General features: G+C 38.2%; 1 protein-coding gene across 1 annotated transcript in view; it reads right to left on the bottom strand.

The window, feature by feature from the left end:
- The window catches only part of MACROD2 (mono-ADP ribosylhydrolase 2), a 1,150,264-nt gene that overhangs the window by 470,001 nt on the left and 656,509 nt on the right, over nucleotides 1–23,754 (bottom strand). Inside the window, exon 7 of the mRNA XM_070956490.1 lies at nucleotides 4,540–4,570. Coding sequence (XP_070812591.1) covers nucleotides 4,540–4,570 — 31 coding nt within the window. The remainder of the gene's footprint in view (nucleotides 1–4,539; nucleotides 4,571–23,754) is intronic.

Below are 23,754 nucleotides of genomic sequence, written 5' to 3'. Positions count from 1 at the left end.
AGGAATGTTTGAAATAAGCTGTTTTCAAAAATGGTGTGCTTTGAAAGAAATAGGCAGATATTCTTTTTTTAAATCCTAGCAGTCTCAGAAAACACATAAGTACATATCTTCTCAATTTTTGCAGTTTTCACAGATAATCTTAGATCATTTCTGATTCAATATGAAGTTAAGAGGCACTGTGGAAAAACTGCATGACATTTGCCTATTTACTGGTTTATTCACATTCTATTTCAAGAAAACCTATCACTTATAAATTTATATTTTCTCTGTTTTATCCTGCAGACTGATTTGCATCAATGTAACCAAATGGTCAGAAAAATACTATTTACTAAAAACTTACTATTATTACAATAAAAAAATGAGGTGATTGGGAAACAGAGTAAAATGGCAATTTTCATCAAGGTTCTTGGGCAATCTTGGACAATAAAAGTGATATGAAAGACTATTCCAACCATCAAACCACAGCCTTGATACAAACTTGTAAGTAAAACTTTATTGAAGATAATCCAACAATGTTTGAATCCAACCGCCAACAGAGAACTGCCTTATGTACAATCAGAATTGATCATATTGCCAATCTACATTGGACGATGGAAAAAGTAAAAGAATACCAAAAAGATCTCTACAGGTGCTTCATTGACTACACAAAAGCCTTTGACTGTGTTGACCATGACAAACTCTGGAAATGCCCCAAAGAACTGGGAATATCACCATACCACATCCAGCTCATTGAGTCATTGTACTCTAATTAGGAAGCCACTGTAAGAACCATATAGGGAGGCACATAATGGTTCAGAATTGGAAAAGACACGTGGCAATGCTGCCTCTTGCTGTCTATACCATTCAAGATGTACACATAAATAGTTATGAAAAATGCACATTTGGAGTAATCTACCATTGGGGTTAAAATTGGTGGTTGGAATATCAACAACCTCCAATGTACAGGTGATACAACATTGCTCACGAAAAGCAAGGGGGACCTGGAGTGGTTAATCCTGAAAGTCAAAGATGAAAGTGAACATTTTGGACTGTATCTTAACATCAAGAAAACAAAGATAATAAGAACTGCAGTGAACACATAGGTCAGAGTGCAGATCAACAATGAGATCATCGAAACAGTAAAATAAATCATCTTCCTGGGCTCTAAAATTGACCAAAGTGGTGACTGCAGCCCTGAAATCAGAAGACATATAGCACATGGAAGAACTGCAATGTCTGGCATGAAGAACATTTGGAAGAGTAAAGACATCAGCCTCACAACCAAATGCAGATTAGTTAACACAGTATTTTTTCCAGTTGTTACTTATGGCTGACTTGAACTCTGAAAAAGATAAGAGAAGGGTGGATGCCTTTGAACTGTAGTGCTGGAAGTGACTATTACACACCCCATGGAGTGCAAAAATAAGAAACAAAGAAATCCTAGACTGAACCTCACCAAAAATATCACATGAAGCCAAGATCGCCAAACAGAGGCTGTCATACTTTGGTCATGTCATGTGAGCTGACTCACTCAAAAAGTCAATCACATTGGGATTGATCACAGAAAAAGGAGAAGTATTCATAAAAAATAACACCGGGATGACTATGGCAGATCTGAAGGAGGTGATGTGAGACAGAGTGCTGATCTGTGAGAGTTGAAAACAACTGAATGGCTGATGACATCTTGGGAAATCAAGAATAAATAAAATGTGAACAATAAAAGGAGTATTAATAATTAAATTTAATAATTAAACTGCTGGGGAAGATCATCCAATGATACGGGGTGGGATATCAGCAGTATGCTGATGATACCCAGATGTATATCTCCACCCCGCATCATTTCAGTGAAGCAGTGGATGTGATGTGCTAGTGCCTGAGGGCTGTGAGAGTCTGGATGGGAGTCAACAGGCTCAGACTTAACCCAGACAAGACCGAGTGGCTGTGGGTATTGCCTCCCAAGGACCATGTCGATTGTCCATCCTTAGCCCTGGGGGGGGAGAAGCTGTCCCCCTCAGAACGGGTTCGCAATTTGGGTGTCCTCCTTGACCCACAGCTGAGATTAGAGCAACACCTGGCAGCTGTGGCTAAGGGGACCTTTGTACAGGTTCGCCTTATACACCAATTGCGACCCTACCTGGATCGGGAGGCTCTTCTCAGAGTCACTCATGCCCTTGTCACCTCACGGTTGGATTATTGCAACGCGCTCTACATGGGGCTACCCCTGAAAAGTGTTTGGAGACTACAGTTGGTCCAGAATGCAGCCGCTCGAGTGGTCGTGGGTGCACCCAGGTACTCCCACATTACACCAATCCTCCGTGAGCTGCACTGGCTTCCTATCGGTCTTCAGTCACAATTCAAGGTGTTGGTTATTACCTTTAAAGCCCTATATGGCTTAGGGCCAGGCTATCTTCGAGACCGTCTTCTACCGCATAGTTCCCAGCGACCGGTAAGATCCGACAAGGTTGGCCTCCTCCGGGTCCCGTCAGCTAAATAATGTCAGCTGGCGGGTCCATGGGGGAGGGCCTTCTCTGTGGCTGCCCCAGCTCTCTGGAATCAGCTACCTCCTGAGGCCCGGACTGCTTCCACCCTACTGGCCTTCTGGAAAATGGTGAAAACCTGCCTTTTCCGGCAGGCTTGGGGCCGTTGATCTCGCCACTGCGATCTTGCGAGATCCGGCCATGAGCAGTGTGTATGGGTTTTTTAACGTCTTTTGTTGTATATTGTTCATATTGTCTTTGTTGTAAGCCGTCCAGAGTCCTTGGAGAGTTGGGCGGCATAGGAGTACGAATAATAAATAAATAAATAAAATAAAATTAATGTTTGGTTCCTTTTTGCAAATTGCAGTCATTACAGTCTCCTATAGAAGTTTAGTACCTTACTATACCTTACTATAAACTTCTGACTTTCTACTTCTGAAAAGAAGGTTATGGAATTTGACACCTTCACTTGGCCTATAGAATTCTGAGGAGATAGATATTTTTATTCATAAAGAGAATTTAAATGCCCTTAACATTGTGAGAAAACTGATACCAAAATATTGTGATTTAAATGCTTTCTGGTTCTATAATTTTCTTAAAACAGTGACATAGCTTTTGACCATTAACTAGACATTTCATATGTCAGGTAATTTTTTGCATTTCTGAAAGTTCAGCTTCATTTTTATTGTTAATAAGCACTAAAATATTGACGGAATAGGTGTGCTTACGTACGCTGGAAGTTACGGGTATGCAATAGCTTGAGATAGCTTGAGAGGCAACAGAGAGATATTCTGGATGCTTGCCATAGACATTAAATTTGGGAGCATCAACTGTAGTTCTATCACATGGCAAGTTTGAGTTTGTTTCACAATCCCTCAAGTAAAGTCTTGTGAATCATAAGCATGCCTATCCATTTGGGCTCTAATATTCAAAGCAAGTGGCAACATTATTCATGTACTATATGCATACAAAATCAGAAAGAAATATCAGGTATGAGGCCAGTGCAACTAGCAAAGGGATCTCTCTCAGGCCTCAAATATTGCAAGATTTACTAACCTGATGGCCATCGCGTGCCAAAAGTGGGGGGAGCGCGGGGAGGTCGCGCACACATGTGCCCACACCCATAATTCTATGCGCCCCACCCCCCCGCATGAGCGTGTGATCCACCTACACTTCCCCCCTCTTTTGGCACACAATGGCACAGTGGACCCGGTAGGCCCGTTTTTCGCCCTCGCCAGGCTCCAGAGGCTTTCTAGGAGCCTGGGGAGGGTAAAAACAGCTTTCTCCACTGCCGAAAATAAAGGCTGAGAGGACTTGTAGTTCATGTAGTCTAGTCCCCTACTCAGTGTAGTACAAGGCAGTATGAAATAATTTCTTTCTGCCCTTCAGTTTTATTACCAAATATAAGATCACAACTAGGTATTTCTAAAAACAAACTTGCCTTAATTATTTTCCCACCAGAATGCCCCTGTTATCTTATGTAGCTAGAAAAATTGCTTCAGGATAACCAAATCATGTTCTTAATCCATATAGCACAATACTATCTACTTAAACTGGCATGATAAAGAACTCTAAAAGCTTTGCTAGTTCTGGAGTCTAATATTGTTTTATTAAAAATGCAAAGGATTGAAGCTGAAACTGAAGTTCAGACATATCATATGCTCTTACAACCGAGTCATGATTCTTTTTTCACGACATTCATTCATTTACTCAGTTTATATAGCCATGGGTCTTGCCAGCAAATAGTAACAATTGATATATCATTTTGCTCATGCTAGAGTGAGCATCAGAAATACATTACGCACATGAAACTCACCAAGTTGTATATATTGAGCGCTATTCACATCAAAGTAATGGCAGTTTTGAATCCAATCAAAACAGCTTATTCTTGTCAATATAAAGTCATAAATGCTTCCAAGACAAGAACAATCTTTTGAGATTTTGCTAATTTTGTAATTTTTGAGCACGGCACAGTTTAACAGCATAGACTGCCCTACTAATTCATGGAGTATAAATAAAAACAAAAGGGAGAGAGGGAAATCACTGTTTAAAGTTATGTAGAAATTCAGTCTGTTTTACATACCATAAATGCCTGTTGAGATACATGGGAAAGCCTGTAAGACAAAAAAAAAAGATATATATATATATATATATATTCAATATTTTTTAGAAGTACTTATCACATACAATGATTTAGTATAAGGAAGCTATAGCTGCTTAATATGAAGAAATATCCACATTTAAGTCATCAAGTCTTCATGAAATATAACCCAATCTACTGAAAGAAGTAGTCGGTCTAGAAATCAGAAAGTCATTGCAAATTTTCTTTCAAAACTGAACAAGAGCAAATAAGCTCTCAGCACAGCACTTTATGGAAAAAGATAAACTTTTAGTACCTTGCTAAATGTGAAAAAATGAGAGGTCTGGAGAATGTGTGCTTTTAATGAAATTGTCTACAATAACTAATAAGCTTTTAGTATAATTACAAAATTATGGATTTGTCAGCTTTTAAATGAAACTCACCTGAAGCCAATGTCATTTGCTAAGAAACTACCGTAGTGTTTTTCTTTCAAAGCATAAACCATTTAGTACTTAATAGGAATACAGTAGGAATGTAGTAGATATATAATTTGATTTTCAGCAATCTTTCTGAAGACATTCTTATACTCAAGATATATTTATCTGTTTGTATCCTACCCTTCTTATTCCAAAGGAAAGCTTTCCCTCATATACTATTTTTTTTCCATAGCTATAATTCTGTGAGATGGAGTAGACTGAGATGAAGTGTGATCCACTTCAATGATTATTTCTTCTTCTTCTTCTTCCTCTTCTTCTTCTTCTTCTTCTTCTTCCTCTTCTTCTTCTTCTTCTTCTTCTTCTTCTTCCTCTTCTTCTTCTTCTTCTTCTTCTTCCTCTTCTTCCTCCTCTTCCTCTTCTTCCTCCTCCTCCTCCTCGCATATTCCCGCAGGTGCAGGGTTCACTTTTTGGATCATTGAACGCAAAGTGGTGTTCAATGATCCAAAAAGTGAACCCTGCACCTGCGGGAATATGCTAGGAAGATCCAATGATCATTCAATGATGCGGACGCAGGCCCACAGCTTGCATATCTTTGTTGATGGTGCCTTGCCATCTCTGTTTTGAATGCTCACAAGGTCGCCTGCCATTCACTTCTAGTTGATAGGCAGTCTTAGCCATGGTGGAAGGTGCTGCTCTCTGGACATGTCCTTACCAGCAGAGCTGGCCTTCTCTCATCTTCTCTATAATTGGTGACAAACCAAAATGCTGTTGAATGTTGTCATTTGTGATGTGGTCAAGAAGGGAGATGCCCAATATCCAATGGAACATTCAGTGCCATACAGTGCAACAGGGCTGATGCCTTGTCTTGATAATTTGTCTTGTCTTGATGATTAATTCCTATTAATCACTTCAATGATTACTCAACATGTGTTTATTGCACAATGGAATCAGAAGATAACAGTAGCCATATCAGCCAGGTTCAACAGGCTTCACATATTAGGAAAGAGTTGGTAGAAAGGAAAAAAGTGTTTGAAAGCTGTTGCCTATGACCAATGACTGGAAGGCTGTGTTAATGGTTTAGGCATTTACTTAGAAGTGATATACTTCTTCAGTGTTATTTTAGTTTTACCTGATGAAGACAGCATAATGTTTTTCTATGGTCCATGATATGTTATTTATTATTTTATTATTCATATTTAAACTATTAATTTTATTACTGTTTTGGAGTAATGCAAGCTATTTCTGCAAGCTGCTCAGAATCAGACATGGATGGAGTAGCATATCAACTTAGTAAAAGAAATCAATACAGTTAGAAAATAATTTTTGAAACCATTTTGGAGAAATACAAGAAACTGACTTTGATTTAACCGAAGCTATTGACGGGCATATGAGTGCAGACTATCCAACTTCATATATTGTATTTTAATAATAATAAAAAATAAGACTTCTATATGTGTTCCTAATCCACTCTAATTCGCAGGAAAGCTAAAACAAACTTTGTGTCATAGTTTTAGTTCAGCACTTTAAGAAACTTCATTCAAATGCATTAAACATCTGTGTAAACTACCAATGTAATATTTGAGCCAGTTAGAGCATTGAGGATTCCTGGCATTGCATTCTGTTTGGTTTTGTGCTGACTTCAATATTGGTAGGATATTAATTTTATGCAATTTATGCTTGTATTTTTAAGATCTGGTCGAATTTTTGTATGCATTACAGATATTAAATGGGACCACAATACATCTAAGGGTGGTTAATGAATACAAAGAAAGATTAGAAGCCAATGACAGGCAACAGCACATGATTTATATTACTTTGTTTCAGGAATACTGTTTACCTGAACCACATTTTTATCTAAACTAAACTTTGTATTCTCTCTAGTACACTTCACATATGGCTATGCTGTAGAAGCAAAAAAAAAAAAACACCCCAAAATGGATTATTATGTTGACAATATAACTGTCTATCTGCACAGTAATTCACTTTGTTTTCTCTCCATATACGTATATGTCATGTTAGCATGGCTCACTGAGACATAAATTAACCAACTACATTTTAGCCAACCGTAATGTGCAAGGCTAACCCATGTGGATAGTTTACAGTTTAGTTTGTTGCATGAATCTATAAAACAGGGTAAATCTTGTACTCTAAACACATAATAACTAAACTCAACAGCAGAAAAATGGAGGGGAAGTCTTCCCCATCCATCATTTTCTCCGTAGCTAAGAAAGATACACTGTTTTCTTCTTCTTACTCTAAAAAAATGAAGAAACCTTTTTTCCTCAGAGCACCTTATATTCAAGGTGGAGTTTTAATAACAATGCAAATGTCTTTTTTTTCTTTTGTGCTCTTCAAAATGTAAGGCCTTTCCTTCATGATTCACTGTAAACAGTAATTTTGTTGTTTGACATAAGATAGCATAAACCCGTCCTCCTTTACATATTTTTTTCTGAATTTTATGCATTTTTAACTGTGGGTTGTTATGTAGCCTAGACACCTTGAAAACCTCACCAAATTTTGAAGAAAATATCTATTTAGAAAAAAAAAAAAAAGATTATAGGCTGTCATACTGAAAAGCAGCCAATAGCCTGGGACAGAAATAGAGATGGCAAATGAAATTCAATATCCTAAAATTCTAAACAAAGACATATAAAACTGAAAACTTCATTGAGAATCCCACTTGTTATCATGATTTTAGCATCAAGTAGAAAGGATTTGTCACAGTCTAACACTGATTAACATCTTCATAAATTATTTGGATGTGGGAGGTGAAAGTACAGTTTCAAAAAAAGTACAGATGGCACAGCTAAAGAATGCAGCTAACCCGTTACAACATGTAAGAATCTACAAGTATACAACATATACTGACATTTCTAAAAGAGTAAATGTTCTAAAGTCATAAACCAAAATATTTTCCATCACATGGAAAATTAGGATCAATACAAATTGAATGACAATACAACAATTTAATTTTGCAGGGGGAAAAAAATAAAAGAATTCTTTCTTGACTATTGATAAAGAGGTGGCACATGTGAATACATACAAACAATGTTTTGTTTCAATATTATTGGAAAATCTGTAGAATTTCAAACTCTGTTGGGGTGCTACATTGTCTAAGCAGCAGTAACCAAACAGAAGCAAGACTAATGGGGAGAAAAAATGGGGAGGGGGGGGAATGAAATATAAGAGAGAAAGTTGAAGGAGCAAGACGTTCATTTTTATGCTTTGAAAACAAATTAAAGGACAATATGGTAACAATTTGCTAAAATATAAAATGTCATGATAGGAAATAGAGAAAAATGGCTTGCATTTGCTCCGAAGGACAGGGCAATAGATAATAAGTTTGAGGTGCCAGAAGTTGAACTGAAATTAAATGGTATGAAGCATTTCCAAACAGATGTTGAACTGACAAAAAACAAAACAAAAAAAAAACCCACCTTCACAAAACTATAATCAAGTCCTCTCCTAAAAGCTGTTATAGCATCATAGAATGGCTATGTGATCTGGAGAGGACAAAGGAAAGTAAAGTAAAGACAGAGCTACTGTTCCATCAAGATTCTTCTAGTCCTCTTTTTTGTCCCTTGCACTGTCCTTGAAGGTGCAGGTCCAAGGCTTGTGATTATTTCTGGACTGGTGGTTCCTGCTAGATCATCAGGTGCAGGCCATCACCACGTTATGGACTTGTCCAGCTTTGGCTGCCATGCCAACTGCAGCCTTATGGAAGAATCTGACCACAGTGGCTCCTGCCCTATTATCACCCTATTGGGCTATTGCAACACATTCTACATGTGGCTTCCTTTAAAGACTATCTGATAGTGTCAATTGCTACCAAAAACAATGGCTAAGGTATTCATGGGTGTTTACCAGGAAGCACATATTGTACCTGTTTTGGGAGCTCTGCTTTGGCTTCCTGTTTCTTGGAGAAGCATACTGGAGAAGCAGCTGTTTTCTCCCCTTTTCAGGAGGGGGTGTCATTTGATGGGTTGCTTGGTGATGATAGGATTGGCCTCCTGGAATGGCCTTCCAGTGGAGATTCATCTATCTCCAACATTGCCTGCCTTTCAGAAAAAGCTGAAGACAGTTCTTTCCCAGAACATTTTGGGGGCCAGATCCATATGTTGTGGCAGCATTTAATTTTATATTGTTATTGCACATTATTATTTTGTGAGTCACTGAGCGTACTATGATTGAGTTGATATACATCTGATGAAATAAAATCCACCATAAATAACTTTTCTACTCTCACTTACCAAAGATCAATGGCATGATTTTCTAACATTTTGTGAAGGGAAATACTAAAACTAGTCTAAAACCTAATAGGCTTCTGTCATAAGAACTAGGAACCCACAGTCCAATCCCAGGAGCTGAAGAACAATAGAAATAAGAAAATCAGCCAACTTTATATCATAACTCCACCAACTACAACCTTCAGCAATTCTAGAAATATTAAGCATGGACCCCAACAATCAAAAGGTCCCTACAGTATAGGAATTCTGTGGTACAAATCCCCTTGACTTTTGCAATGCAGATAGATTGTCTGAAGCACTTGAATATGAAGTGAACATGAACATCAGATAGGCAGACTAACAGACCAAACAATGGAGGCATTGTTTTTAACGTTGTGTTTGCCATTGATGCTCTTTGATTTGGTAAAGGGTGTGTGTGTGTCTGCCTTTGAATCATTGTTGACTCCTGTCAACTGCCTGAGTCAAGTCCCTGCAGTTTTGTTGGCAATATTTCAGAAATGATTTGCCCTTGCCTTCTTCCTAGGGCTGAGATAGAGTGATTTATTTATTTATTTATTTATTTATTTAAAGGATTTATACGGCTACCCCACACTCTCAGTGACTCTGGGTGGCTTACAAACAATAAAAAATCTAATATAAAAAGGGTAATATTGGCCCAGATGGTTTTGTGCTTAAGGTGGGATCAGAATTCACTACTATGACTACACCAAACTGGCTCTCTATGGTATCCTTACATGTTATGAATTTGCTTTTCATAATAGAATCAGCGAAGAATTTAAGGGAAATGAAAACTGTAAAGAGGGAGGACCAAGACTTTTGCTCAAACATAGGGATTTCTCTTGGTCTCCTCTATCCCCATTGTTCCACAAATGTATTGCAGAAAGAGAATCTGATTGGCTAACATATTCCTTCATAAGAGGAAGGATACAACCAAATACCTTAGAACCAAACTGACTAATATTAATATGTTCCAGTTTCCCAGCACCTATTCACTTCAAAGACAAACATCAAACATAATTTGATCACATTTTAGGAATTTACTGTCTTGAAAAGAACTGTGTATTTTAGTAAAATTTGACAGTATATTAGAAGAAGCTTCCCTGGATGTTTAACAAAATATGCCCTTGAAAGAAAAGTAGGAAGTTGTGAAGGTAATATGATCCAATACCTTTTTCTGCATTTCAATTATCTGTTGGAGCATTTCTCTCAACAATAAAGTTCTAGTTTGTACATTTTCCAGAACAGTTATGCAAAGAAAGTTGTATAATTCTCGACATTCACATGCAGAGAGATAGAATTTCAAAAACTAAGAATCATATGGAGAAAAATTAGTGACCGGTGTTCTTAAAAAGTGTAGATAATCCTTATGCTACCTTTGAAAGTGATGACATTATTTTTTAAACAAAGATTTCCCTTTTTCATTTCCCTTTTCAGTTTTTCTCTGCTTTTCCATTGTCTACAATGTAGTAGTTTGTTGAAGTTTTTCTACAATAATGTTTTGAGTTTGTTTACTCATGTCAGAAGCATCACAATTAAAGTAAAGCATACTATATGACATAAAATATAAATAAAATAATAAAATATAAAATACAAGATTAAAATATATACAAATAACAGAATAACAGAGTTGGAAGGGACCTTGGAGGTCTTCTAGTCGAATCACCCATGCTCAAGCAGGAAACCCTATACCATTTCAGACCAGTGGTTGTCCAATCTCTTCTTAAAAACTTCCAGTGTTGGCGCATTCACAACTTCTGGAAGCAAGTTGTTCCATTGATTAATTGTTCTAACTGTCAGGAAATTTGTCCTGGTTGCTTCTAGGTTGTTTCTCTCCTTGATTAGTTGCCCTCCATTGCTTCTTGTCCTGCCTTCGGTGCTTTGGAGGATAGCTTGACTCCCCCTTCTTTGTGGCAACCCTGAGATATTGGAACACTGCTATCATGTCTCCCCTAGTCCTTTTTTTCATTAAACTAGACATACCCAATTCCAGCAACTGTTCTTTATATGTTTTAGCCTCCAGTTCCCTAACCAACTTCGTTGCTCTTCTCTGAACTTTCTAGAGTCTCAACATTTTTTTTAATCATGGCGACCAAAACTGGATGCTGTATTCCAAAGTGTGGCCTTACCAAGGCATTATGAAGTGGTATTAACACTTCACATGATCTTGATTCTATCCCTGTTTATGCAGCCTAGAACTATGTTTTGGCAGGTAAAGCACACTGCTGGCTCATATTTAAGTGATTGTTCACTAGGACTCCAAGATACCTCTCACAGTTATTACTATTGAGCCAGGTACCACCTATACTATATCTGTGCATTTCCCTTTTCTTGTCTAAATGTAGAACCTTACTTTTTTGCACCATTGAATTTCATTTTGTTAGATAGTCCCCAGTGCTTAAGTCTGTCAAGATCCTTCTGTAACTTAAGCCTATCTTCTGGAATGTTGGCTATTCCTGCCAGCTTGGTGTCATCTGCATATTTGATGAGTTCCCCATCTATCCCCTCATCCAAGTCATAGATGAAGATGTTGAATAGTACTGAGCCTAAAACAGAGCCTTGGGGTACCCCACTGCATATTTTCCTCCATGTAGATGCAGTTCCATTGAGGATTACACATTGAGTGCAGTTGGTCAGCCAGTTACAAATTCACCTGCTGGCAATGCTCTCTTACCCATATTTTTCTATCTTATCAAGCAGTAGGTTGTGGTCTATTTTATCAAATGCCTTACTGAAGTCGAAGTAAATTATCCACAGCTTTTTTCTGGTCCACTAGTTTTGACACTTTGTAAATAAGACAAAGTGCAATAAGACAAATGCAATAAGATTTGTCTGGCACAACACTGACAGGCCCATGTTGGCTTTTAGTTATGATTTTGTTTGCCTCTAGGCAGTGGTGGGATTCTGCCGGTTCTAGGTGGTTCGGCTGAACCGTTTGTTAAATTGCTGGCTCGCCCCGCCCCTTACCCTGCCCCTCCGCACCACTATTTATTGCTGATAAATAGTGGTGGGCGAGGGGTGGGTGAGCCAGCAATTTAACAAACGGTTCAGTGGTTTTTTGTAATTTTATTGGCCCGCGGAGCTTCAGCATAGGTTAATTAGCCCGTTGATTAGATCGGCCTCCCGACTCTCAGCTGATTTGTTCTCAGCTGTTTTGCTCAGGGCTCTGCTGCTTGCTTGCAAAGAGTGCTAGAGCAGATTTTTTTCCCCCTAGCTATGCTGAAAAACGAAACTGAAAGTAAAGCAGGCTGTTGGCTTTGCTGTTTGCTGCAACGTTGGAAAATTAGGCAAGCAGATTTCTTTTCTTTTTCCTCATCAGAAAAGGTAGGTGCAAACTTCTCTTCCTTCCCTCTCTCTCCTTCTTTCTTCCATCTCTCTTCTACTTCCTTCATCCCTCTCTATTGCTGTATCCTTTTGTGCATATGGATTACTCAGAGGGCTGAAAAAATTATTTTTGACTGGTCCTCGCACTTTTGACCACTCCTAGAACTTATGACTGTTCTCACATTTTATGTTTTGCGCCCTGTCTTGTCACCGTGGTGAAGATAAGTAGTGGTGAAATGACTGACACGGTTGTTAAGAATGCCGCAATGGGCATAAATGTTAGGATGGTCATAAGTGTGAGGACCAGTCAGAAATGACTTTTTTCAGCCCTCTGAGTAGTCCCTATGCACATAGCCACGCCCACCCGGTCACATGACCAGCTAGCCACGCCCATCAGGTCACATGACCACCAACCCACACCCCCAACTAAGCCACGCCCACAGAACCTGTGGGGTTTTAAAAAAATTGAATCCTCTAGGTGTTCACATATTTGTTGCTAGATTACCTTTTCCAGAATCTTCCCAGGTATTGAGGTCAGGCTGATAGATCTGTAGTTTACTAGATCTATTTTTTTTTCTTCTTTTTTTGAAGATGGGAACTTTTCCAGTCCTCTGGTAGTTCCCCTGTTCTCCAAGATCTTTGAAAGATATAGTTCAGTGGTTCTTAGATCATGTCTGCAGTTTCTTCAGAACCTTGGGGTGTAATTCATCTGGTTCTCATAAAATGAACTTGTCTAGATTAAATTAAACAGATCTTGTCCAGAAACTAGCAACATTGTGTTTGGTTGCACTGACATGAGGTCCTCAAGTGTACACTGACTGGGACAAAAAGAACAGGTATACATATGTGCTGTTGGTGGTTTTGAGTAATTTAAGTATTACTTTGGAGTAGAGGAACCAACCAAAACTGACTAAATGCCTAGTTATTTTAATGCGAGGAAGATAATTGTTTAGCAGCTATATCTAAAATTAATGTTGAATTCATAATTTTCTTCCCCATAAAGAATGATTACAGGACAAAAGCAGCAGATATAATGTTGTAAAATATGCCATTGATGGTTTTTCACTGCTAAGGAGAACCATGCCAAAAAAAGCAGATAAACCAAATTTCCTTCATCTCCTTAAGAAGTAATTTAGTCTAGATGTCAAGCTAAACTTATTGGCAGAATAATAATGTGAAATTGTCATTGTAGATGTTGGCACAGTCTGCTTTAAATACCTAAGTGTTAAATATGATCATATTTGTAGGTCTTTCCTGCATATATAATAGTCTCACTCTTAGGAAAAAATTCAATCTCATTGAAAAAAAAATGGCTAACTTCTAGCATTATGAGGTAAATGGTGCTTGCATCAAAAGATATGTACCTGCCAATCATCTGGTTGCATGCAAAATACCCTGACTTCTAAAAAGGATATTTGATTCGTGTAGAGCTTGTCAAACATTTGACTGACATTTGTCTTTTTTAAAAGGAAGCAGGGTTCCTTTTCAAATAACAACATGAATATTTATTGTTTTCATGCACTCTTCATATGATCAAGTCTTCTATCTGAAATGGGCCTCATGAGGAACTGAACTGACTAGAAATTACGTCGGCATTGGCTAACAGTCCAAGTAAATACCTAAAATAAGCTCTGAATATAATCACTTCTTCTGTCTGGAAGTTAGGCTGCTTCTGTTTCTGTTAGAGAAGACAATCTGTAGCCAGAGGAATGGATTCTGCTTTGGAGATTATCAAAACAGTTGAAAAAAAGAGAGTGGTTTGTAGAACATTCAGCTGAAACCCTTGCATATAAGCATTCCCCAAAGGCAGTTATCTAGCTTCTTCTTGAGCACTTTTAAGAAAAGCATCTTCATCCAATTGGTTCCATTGTTAAGCTTTAAGACATTTCACCTAATGTTCAACTGAATCTATTATCCTGTAGCTTAAACCCATTAGATTTGGCTGGGCTCTCTAATGCAGCAGAGATTAAAAGTTTTCTATGTAAGAACCCTGAAGATATTTAAACTTTTTTAAAAAATCATACCGTTTAGCCTTTTGCTCAGATTCTTTCATCTTTCCCCATAAATTTCTATTCCCTAAGAAGATCATTGTAAGGATAGATTCAATATACTTAGCAGCATATGTGAAACAGATCATAAGGCACTATGAAAATAGGTAAGAGACAAAACCTGAAGGAAAGTAAAATACCCAAAATTTCAAAGGGGGAAAGATTAAAGTGGTTTTCAAAACAAACTATCATAAGAGCCAGGGAAAAATGGAGGATGAAAGTCTCAGAGAACAAGAATGGCCTGTGACACCTGAACACCGGCCTTCAAAGTCAAACAAGAAAGAACAAGGAACACTATCTCAAACAAGAATGTCAACAAAGAGAGGAAAATAGCAGGAAGAGAAAAAACGAGAGAGGTTTTTGGAAGAGAAATCCTAGGAAAATTTGACAGCTAAAGGAGGAATCGACAATAGCGGTGGAAGAAACCTAATAGAGACAAACTAGATTAAAGGAAGATGGAAATACTACGTTGAATTTTTTTTTGTCAAAGAACATTATAAGATGGCACAAATATTTCGAGAAAGAATATTTTTAGAAAGCGGTTCCATTAAAAAGTGATATACAAGGGACAATAGTTGTCAAACAGGCCTGAATGAAATGTCCATCCATTCCTCAACATACAACCTGTTGTTTGTTGACCATTCAAAGCTATGATCTATCTGAAAAAGAGGACTGGATCTGAACTTCCAGTGATCATCCCCCCATCACATGACTGCATTTTGGCTGCTCAGTAACATGGTCCTGTAGTCACAGGACCGCATTTTATGACAGTTTTGCCAAAAACCAGGGCCTCTGTTTTTTTGCTAAACCGCACTATAGTAAACAATCAGTTTGCTTAAAGGCCATAGTTGCACACACATGACCAGTGCACTTGTTTAACAATCACTGCAAAAATATTGTAAAATTGACTCATTTTATAAATGTTATGACTTACAACCATAATGGGCAGGCTCCATTTAGTCATGTGACTACCTGTATTTAAAATTACAGAAAAAGAGGGAGTTCCAGCATTAGCATTATATGCCAACAGAGATCTTCATGGCTTAGAACTCAGGGAAATTCAACACAACAGTATGTGACCCTACTGAAGAAAGATGCAAGAGAATGTGCAATATCGCTGAACTCTTGCACTGCTCTCTATTTACAAGTTTCTCTTAAAATCTTAGTAAGAAGAAGAGAGCCACATTGACATGAGGCATTGAGACAAATAGGCAGAGGGACATAAGAGCAGATACTAATATAAGATGGACAATGGCAAAGCAAGAGGATTTAGGAAGGTTTATCTTAGATTACATACAACATGTCCGAAGGTCAAATATAGTTGGGTTAATGTCAAACTATCTGATTATTCTTTTCGGGGGAAAAACTGTAGCAATGAACAATAGGCTACTATAAGAACTGGGTTTAGAGAAAATGCAGTGATACAGAACAGGGAAAGCAATGAGAACAAATACAGGTAGTCCTTGATTTATGACCACAATTGAGCCAAAAATTTCTGTTCTTAAGTGAAACATTTGTTAATTGAGTTCTGCCCCATTTTACGATCTTTCTTGTCAGAGTTGTTAAGTGAATCATTGCAGTTCTTAAGATAGTAACATGGTTATTAAATGAATCTAGCTTCTCCATTGACTGTTGTGACCCCGACTCCCGAGCCTGTCCTAACAGAGGAGGAGGATTCAGAAGGTGATGGGGAGGAACTGACAAGGCCTCCCTCTCCAGGACCATCCTTTCTGGCAATGCCTCAAGTTCCATCCAAAGGCCAGGAGGAACAGCCTGGGATGTGCCAGGAGGAAGGCATATCGGAGCACCAATTGATAGGGAGTGAGGATGATGAATCCTGGCTTGATCCCAGGCAGCGTCGGAGGGAGAAGCATGCGCAGCAACGGAAGAGGCGTGGGAGGGCCAGAGATTGAGCTGAGTCACGGAGCCACGCCCCAGCAGGAATAAAAATGGATGGGATTGCTCTTCAGGCTTTGTGATGGACAAAGTTAAACCCTGTAAGTCACATTGTGATCTCTGAAATTCGGCTTGGATATATTTTGGACTGAACATTGATTAAACTCTTGTCTCATGGATAATTTGTTGCTCCTGGAACGGACTAAAGATAAGTCCTCTTCTGCTTTATGGGAGTGAAAACGGTCTTGGCAGGCATTCGGCAGTTTGCTGCCAAAACCTTGGTCTGCCAGGAATTCTAATCTGTTTATCTAATAAAATATTGGCAGGCGTGCTTAGTATTACGTTTGCCTGTGTAAGGAAGGGGGACAGAACAGTTGACTTTGTTTATCAGAAGGTTGCAAAAAGTGATCAAATCAGAGGTGGGTTGCAGCAGGTTCTGATCAGTTCTGGAGAACTGCTAGTGGAAATTTTGAGCAGTTCGGAGAACCGGTAGTAAAAATTCTGACTGGCCCCGCCCCCATCTATTCTCTGCCTCCTGAGTCCCAGCTGATCAGGAGGAAATGGGGATTTTGCAGTAACCTTCCCCTGGATTGGGGAGGGAATGGAGATTTTACAGTATCCTTCCCATGCCACGCCCACCAAGCCATGCCACACCCACCAAGCCACACCCACAGAACCAGCAGTAAAATTTTTTGAAACCCACCACTGGATCAAATGACCCCAGGACACTGCAAGGGTCATAAATCTAAGTCAGTTGCCAAGTGTCTGAATTTTAATCACGTGACCATGGAGATGCCGCAATGGTCATAAGTGTGAAAAACATAAGTCATAAGTCACTTTTTCACTGCTGTTGTAATTTCAAACAGTCACTAAATGAACTGTTTTAAGTCAAAGTCTCCTTGTATTGTTACCATACTTGGTTAGCTTGTTCCGCATTTATAAAAATGGCAAAATTCTAAAAGGTGACAACTGAAATGAGGTTGAACACTACTAAACGTGATGATATGGAGACAACATCACTTTATTAGTGGAAAATAAAGATTTAGAATTCATTACAAAAGTAAAATGAATAGCCTTCATACTTTTGTATATTTATACAAAGTCAGCTTATTGCCCCCACAAACTGGGTCCTCAATTTACCTACCTAGTTCCTGAATAGCTAGATAGGGACAAAGATTGGAAAAATAAAGAAATTAACCCCAAATGGAAAGTAATGATAAACTGAAACAGTATCTTAAAGCAGTGGTCCCCAACCTTTTTATCACCGCGGCCCGCTGAGCGCGCGCAGGGGTGGGGACACGGCCCAGGAGCTTTTGCGCACGGCCTATTGCGCACGGCCCAGGAGCCTTTGCGCTGCAGCGTTCATGTCCCCCGGCCGCTGCGCGGCCCGGTGCCAGGTACTCCACGGCCCGGCACCGGTCCGCGGACCGGGGGTTGGGGACCACTGTCTTAAAGGATAACAATATTTCTATGACAGTATAGAGCTGAATAATTACAGCAATAGTTCTTCCAATGGTCATCTTTGGCTATTAAAGAGAAAGAATGAGGAATGGATCTGGAGATAATTACCAAAGTAGCATGGAAGGGATGAATTGATCCTGGGTGAAAATAAGGCTGACTGTTCCCTTGAAGTGATGATGTAAGAAGATGAACAATCATGCTTAGCAAGGTTGACTGACGTAGAAAAGGGGAAAACAACTATTAAGGTGACTATCATGGTCATTGGATTCTGTCTAGAAGAGCAACAGATTATTAGCAAGGACAGACTGAAATGACAGGCATTTATTAATGCTGTTGCCAGGAGTGATTCCTGAATGATATTTAAATTTATAGAGAAGTCTCTAATCTGCATTATGTAACTGTATTTTATAGAGATGATATCTTTGAAGGCTGCAGAGTCATACTAGAGCTAGTTTGGTGTAATGGTTAAGGCACCAGGCTAGAAATCAGGAGTTTGTGAGCTGCAGTCCTGGCCTTGACATGAAAGCCAGCTGAGTGACTTTGGGCCAAGCTCCCTCAGTCCAACTCATTTCACTGAGTGGTTGTTGTGGGGAAAATAGGAGGAGGATTAGTATTAGGCGTGTTTGCCACCTTCAGTTACTTATAAAGGTGAGATTTTAAAAACCTAATAAATAAATGGAAACAATTATGGCCTACTATGGAACTTCAAGATAAAACAGAATGTGACAATATGATTTTGTCTGAAAGGTTGCCCTGTTTTCTTACTTCTTTTGCTTTAAATTATGTAAATTTCTAACTATGGGATTTGAGCAAGTTGTTTTACTGTTACATAACAGCTACATTTTACCTTATTTTATTTATATATTTACCAAATGTCAGATGCTCCCTACTCCAAGTATTTCATACCATGAAAAACTTGGCTATGTCAACAAATGGGCTGAGTCCTGATTCTGGGGTTTTATTACTTATGATTCTGATTTTAATTGGTTTTAATTAGATTCTTCTTTTATCATTGTATGTTTTTAGCTTGTGTTCGCCGCCCTGAGTCTTTTGGGAGAAGGGCGGCATATAAATATGTTAAATAAATAAATAAATACCATTTATGAGAACTTCGCTTTCTCCTCACTGGCTCAGTTTATTACACATACACACAGAGTAACATACCACTGTGTCATTCTATTCTTTTATGGATGTCTACATGCATCTATATGTCTATGCTGCCACCATATCCTTAAAGAAGAGCAAGTGCTTCTGTTCAAATGAAGAAGACATTTCTCATTAAACTTCTTAGTGTTGCATGAACTTACTTGAAGAAACCTGCTTAATTTACATAACTCCTTAACAAATTCCATTTCATCTCTTAAGAGCACCTCATCAGATCTTTGCTAGGCATCCACAAAGATAAATAGAAATATGACTCTCAGATAAATATTTGCAGATCCTGCTACCACAAAGGTCTTCCATTTCTATAATGCTTTATTTATACAACAGCAGAAGCAGAGCTGTTGAAAGACGTTATCCCAGGAGGTTAAAAGGGCCAGAAGTATATCTTCAATCATTTATTATTCAAACAGATTTAATGGAGACTATTCCCTTCTTCTCTGTGAACAGAGTTCTATTAAAAAGAGCAAAGGGGGAATGCAGTTTTCTATCTTTCATCTAGCCCTACTGAATAGACAGGAGTAAGGCTGTAAGGCAGAAACCAGAACAGGTTTCTATAAGGAATACTAGAAGAGTTATGCTTACAAAAATGTAACTTTAGCAAGTTTCTCAAAGGACTGTTAAGTTATGCAAGCTTTTATATATATATTTTACATGTGGATTTACTATATAACCTCCCAGCAAAATTATCAGTGCAATGCAAAGAATCACAAGCTTCTACTTATGTATTAATAATTTTTCAATCCATGTATTGTCAATAATATGATAATGTTGTATTCCTGTCTTCCTAATTATTTTTCTTTCTTTCTTTCTTTCTTTCTTTCTTTCTTTCTTTCTTTCTTTCTTTCTTTCTTTCTTTCTTTCTTTCTTCCTTCCTTCCTTCCTTCCTTCCTTCCTTCCTTCCTTCCTCTTTCTGTTTTATTTAATCAATCACTCACTCAGTCAATCAATCAATGTGCATAGCATACATCTCAACAAATAGATTCTAGTACATCTGTATACTCACAATGGCAGAAACCATCCTTACAGAAGCTAGTATCACATAGAAAACATAGCTCCTTTGACTTTTAGTCATCCAAACTAGTTTAAAAGAGTTCCTGATGCTTTCATATCAACTACTTTTGTTGCTAACAATAAACAAGTGGTAATGTTCAGTATAAAACAGAGAAATATACATTATTTAATTCCTGGTATAAAATTAATTGATTGTGAGCCATCAGGTTGGTCTCAACTTTTAGTGGCTAAAAAGTATGATCTCTGGGAAGATTTGCCCTCAACCTTCATGTCTTGCAATGGTCATCTTTTCTTTTTCTTACCTTGCAGCTTTCCTATCTTTGTGGACTTCTCAAGGCAGCTGAATTTTCGTATCCAAGATATTTGGACCTCAAGCATCAGTCCCACTAGATAGACTACTTCAGGAAATTAATTCCACAGAAAGATTAAAGCTACTTTTATTGGGGCTGACAATAAAAACAGAATTATGCAAATCGCCGCTGCCTCCTCCTTATTAATCCAATGAATTAGGGAGGCTGTGCCACTTCCAAGAGTTATCTCCCTGTTTTGGATTTTAAAACCATTTTAGCCCCCTTTTCCTAGGTAACAATACCTGAATATTTCCATCAAGGCCATCTTGAACTTTGGAAGGATTTGTTCTATGTTCCATTTGCTTGTTTGTTTTCTTAGTTTTCCATGGTATTCTTGGGCATCACTTTTGAATATTCAAAAGTGTCAGTACTCTTTCTAGTCTGCTTCTTCAAAACTTAACTTTCATTTACATAGAGTATCATATGCACAATTCTGAACAGATTCCAGCATCTGAGTATCTCTTCTAGGCCCTTCATTGTTTCTCTACCAAATGCAACAAATTTCTTGACTACTGGTTCTTTTAATATTGATAAACAATCCTACAAGGCAAAAATTTTCTCCAGTTTCAACTCTAAGGTTGTTTGCTGTACCAGTTGTCATTATTTTGCTCTTCTTTATATTTTAGTCCCATGTTTTCATTATGCTTGCAGATCATTTCCACTTTCAGCTATTGGAGTAAGTGCAAAATACAACAATGAAATCAATTTTTTTAGTATAGGAATCACTTTCCAAGATTGAACATTATATTTGGAATGCTTAGAAGATGATACCAACGAATTACATCTTGAACAAATTTTTCTTTCCAGAAAGAAATTTGAATTCCATACAGTAAAAAATGTATTAATTCTTACATTGTGTTATATGAAAAAAAACCCTGTTAAATACAGTCAAGATTTCTATAATTTTAAGAAAGAAATGTTGATGTATTTATTTTACTAGGGTTATACAAATCATCAAAGAAGATTACACTTTGATGAAGTTTGACAACATCCACACATCCACAAATTTGTTTTCTGAAACAACAGATGCCCCTTTGGCTCTAAGGCTGAAATGAACCCACCGTGTTACTGTGCTTCACCCTGCTTTGGAATTTTAGAAGATCTACAGTGAGAGAAGCTGAGAGTCACATGAGCATGAGATGGATAGCTATATAAATTTAATAAATAAACTTTCACCTGAAACAATGACAGGGAGTTCAGCTAAGTAGATTCCTCCAGCACAGGCTGCAGGGAATCCCACAGCATACACTGGGTGTAGTTAGCCAAAGCCCTACTGGAAAATGCCAAGAGACTCCAAGCCTAGAACAATCAGAGGTCTCCCAGACTGGATGACTCTGACCTGGGCTATGGAGTGCAGAGAAACTTTATAAAGTTCTGAAGGGTGAAATTCCTTTTACTATCATTTAATTGTTTTGCCAGTGGCAGCTGAAGAATTGCCCTCCATTTGCTGGTTTGTAGATAAGAGAAGCCAGATACTTCTTTTTAAGCTATGGATCTCCTCCTGTTGACAAGAAATGAGTCATTTGGCAGAGTTGCTGGAGAAAGCTAAGAGGAGTCTTTTCCTACAGTATTATCCAAAAGTGTTCTGAGGCTACCTTCAGTACAGTCCCAGAGCTATCAAACTTTTACATTTCAGCCTGAGGAGATGGCTGAAAGGACTTCATTTCTTCTGTCTGAAAGGAATTCAAGACCACCCTCATGGCTTCAGTCAGGCCTTTAGCCTTGGTGAAACAAATTAAGTTGTCTCCAGGCCTAAATCACTTCACTGAAGCAAATCAATGTCACTTTGCAAAAATTTATTATTTACTAAATAGAATTTCTTAAAGTAGGGTATTAAGCATGAGTAACTCTCAGTAGTAAAGTCACATCTTATAAAAATTATATTAAGTGAATCTGTCTCAGGACAGGAATGCCTTTTAAATGTGCTTGTTCTAGAAAGTGGGCTCCAGGACCATTCTGACATATCTGTAAACAGATGGTGCTGAGCGTTATTTCAACTACATTATCACCCTGTCAACTTCAACTCCTTTTTCTGGGTTTTTTTTAATATATAAAGAGATAATTAACAGGGACAAGGGGGTGGTGATAAAGAAAAATATAAGCTAACTTTTGTGCTAATGTTTGCCCCAAAATTCCTTCCTAATAAAATGGATGATGTGCTGCATCTTGTATGGATACTATTGTACAGTCTATTAGAAAGAGAACTATTAAACCTAATGGTCTCTCCAGATGAGCTATGTATAAAGGGAGAACAGCAGCTTGTTGATTATTAGTGGCTAGCATATCAGAGAGTCTAGACAAAAAGAAAGGAACAAAACAGAGCTTCCTGATCCCTACAATTTCTTTATTACCATGATCTTAGGTGAACAACTGATATGTGTATTTTTCTTTGAGGCAGGTTAAGAACACAATAGAATGCCTTGAAAGAGTATATAGTGATGACAGATAAATGTATAAGGACAACTGAGGAGTGTAAAAAAATGTTTCGGACAAACAATGATTTTTATTTCTGGAAAGTGGATATACACTACTGTTTTGCCCAAGTGGACATTATCTAATTTCCCTTGGAATTCAATCACACGTACCACATAGCCGATTAAGCATGAACATATTTATACCGATATAGTTATTTCATCAGCGCTACAATCCCAACTTTCTTCTTCATTCAAAAAATTTGCACTGGCTACCATAACACTTCCACTTATTTGTCAAGCAAGTAGGGAATCATGATCATGCTAGCCTGGCTTTAGTGGTGCAACTGGAGGATGTACTATAGGGGTGGGTTCGACTTACCTTTACAACCGGTTCGCAATGAGGCCGCGAACCAGTAGTAATGCACAGAAGCTTCCTGATGACGTCGGGGTCGGTGGGCGGAGCCTCCTGCCAGTTTTACTACTGGTTCTTGCGAACCAGGGGTGAAATGTTCCCAGTTCGGACTGGATCACCCAATCTGGTAGCGATGGTGGGGGGTGGTTCGGAGAACTGGTAGCAAAAATCCCTGTGCCCCTCACCACCATGCCCAGATGAGCAGCATGATCATCAGAGGCTTTTTTTTTTTTACTTTTAAAATCATTTTTTCTACAACCTCTTCCGACGAAAAAATGCTTTTAAAAGTAAAAAAAAGCCTCTGATGATTGTGCGGCTCAGCTGGGATCATCAGAGGCTTTTCAAAGCATTTTTTTCTGGAACTTCTTGGCCAAAGAGGTGGTAAAAAAAATGCTTTGAAAAGTCTCTGACGATCCCAGCTGAGTTGCCTGATTGGCAGAGGCTTTTCAAAACATTA

The sequence above is a fragment of the Pituophis catenifer genome, unplaced genomic scaffold (genome assembly GCF_029215685.1).
Source record: "Pituophis catenifer annectens isolate HBS135680 unplaced genomic scaffold, rPitCat1.0.hap2 SCAF_1, whole genome shotgun sequence".
NCBI classification, from domain to species: Eukaryota; Metazoa; Chordata; class Lepidosauria; order Squamata; family Colubridae; genus Pituophis; species Pituophis catenifer.
This window is presented reverse-complemented; position numbering and strand designations above follow the sequence as displayed.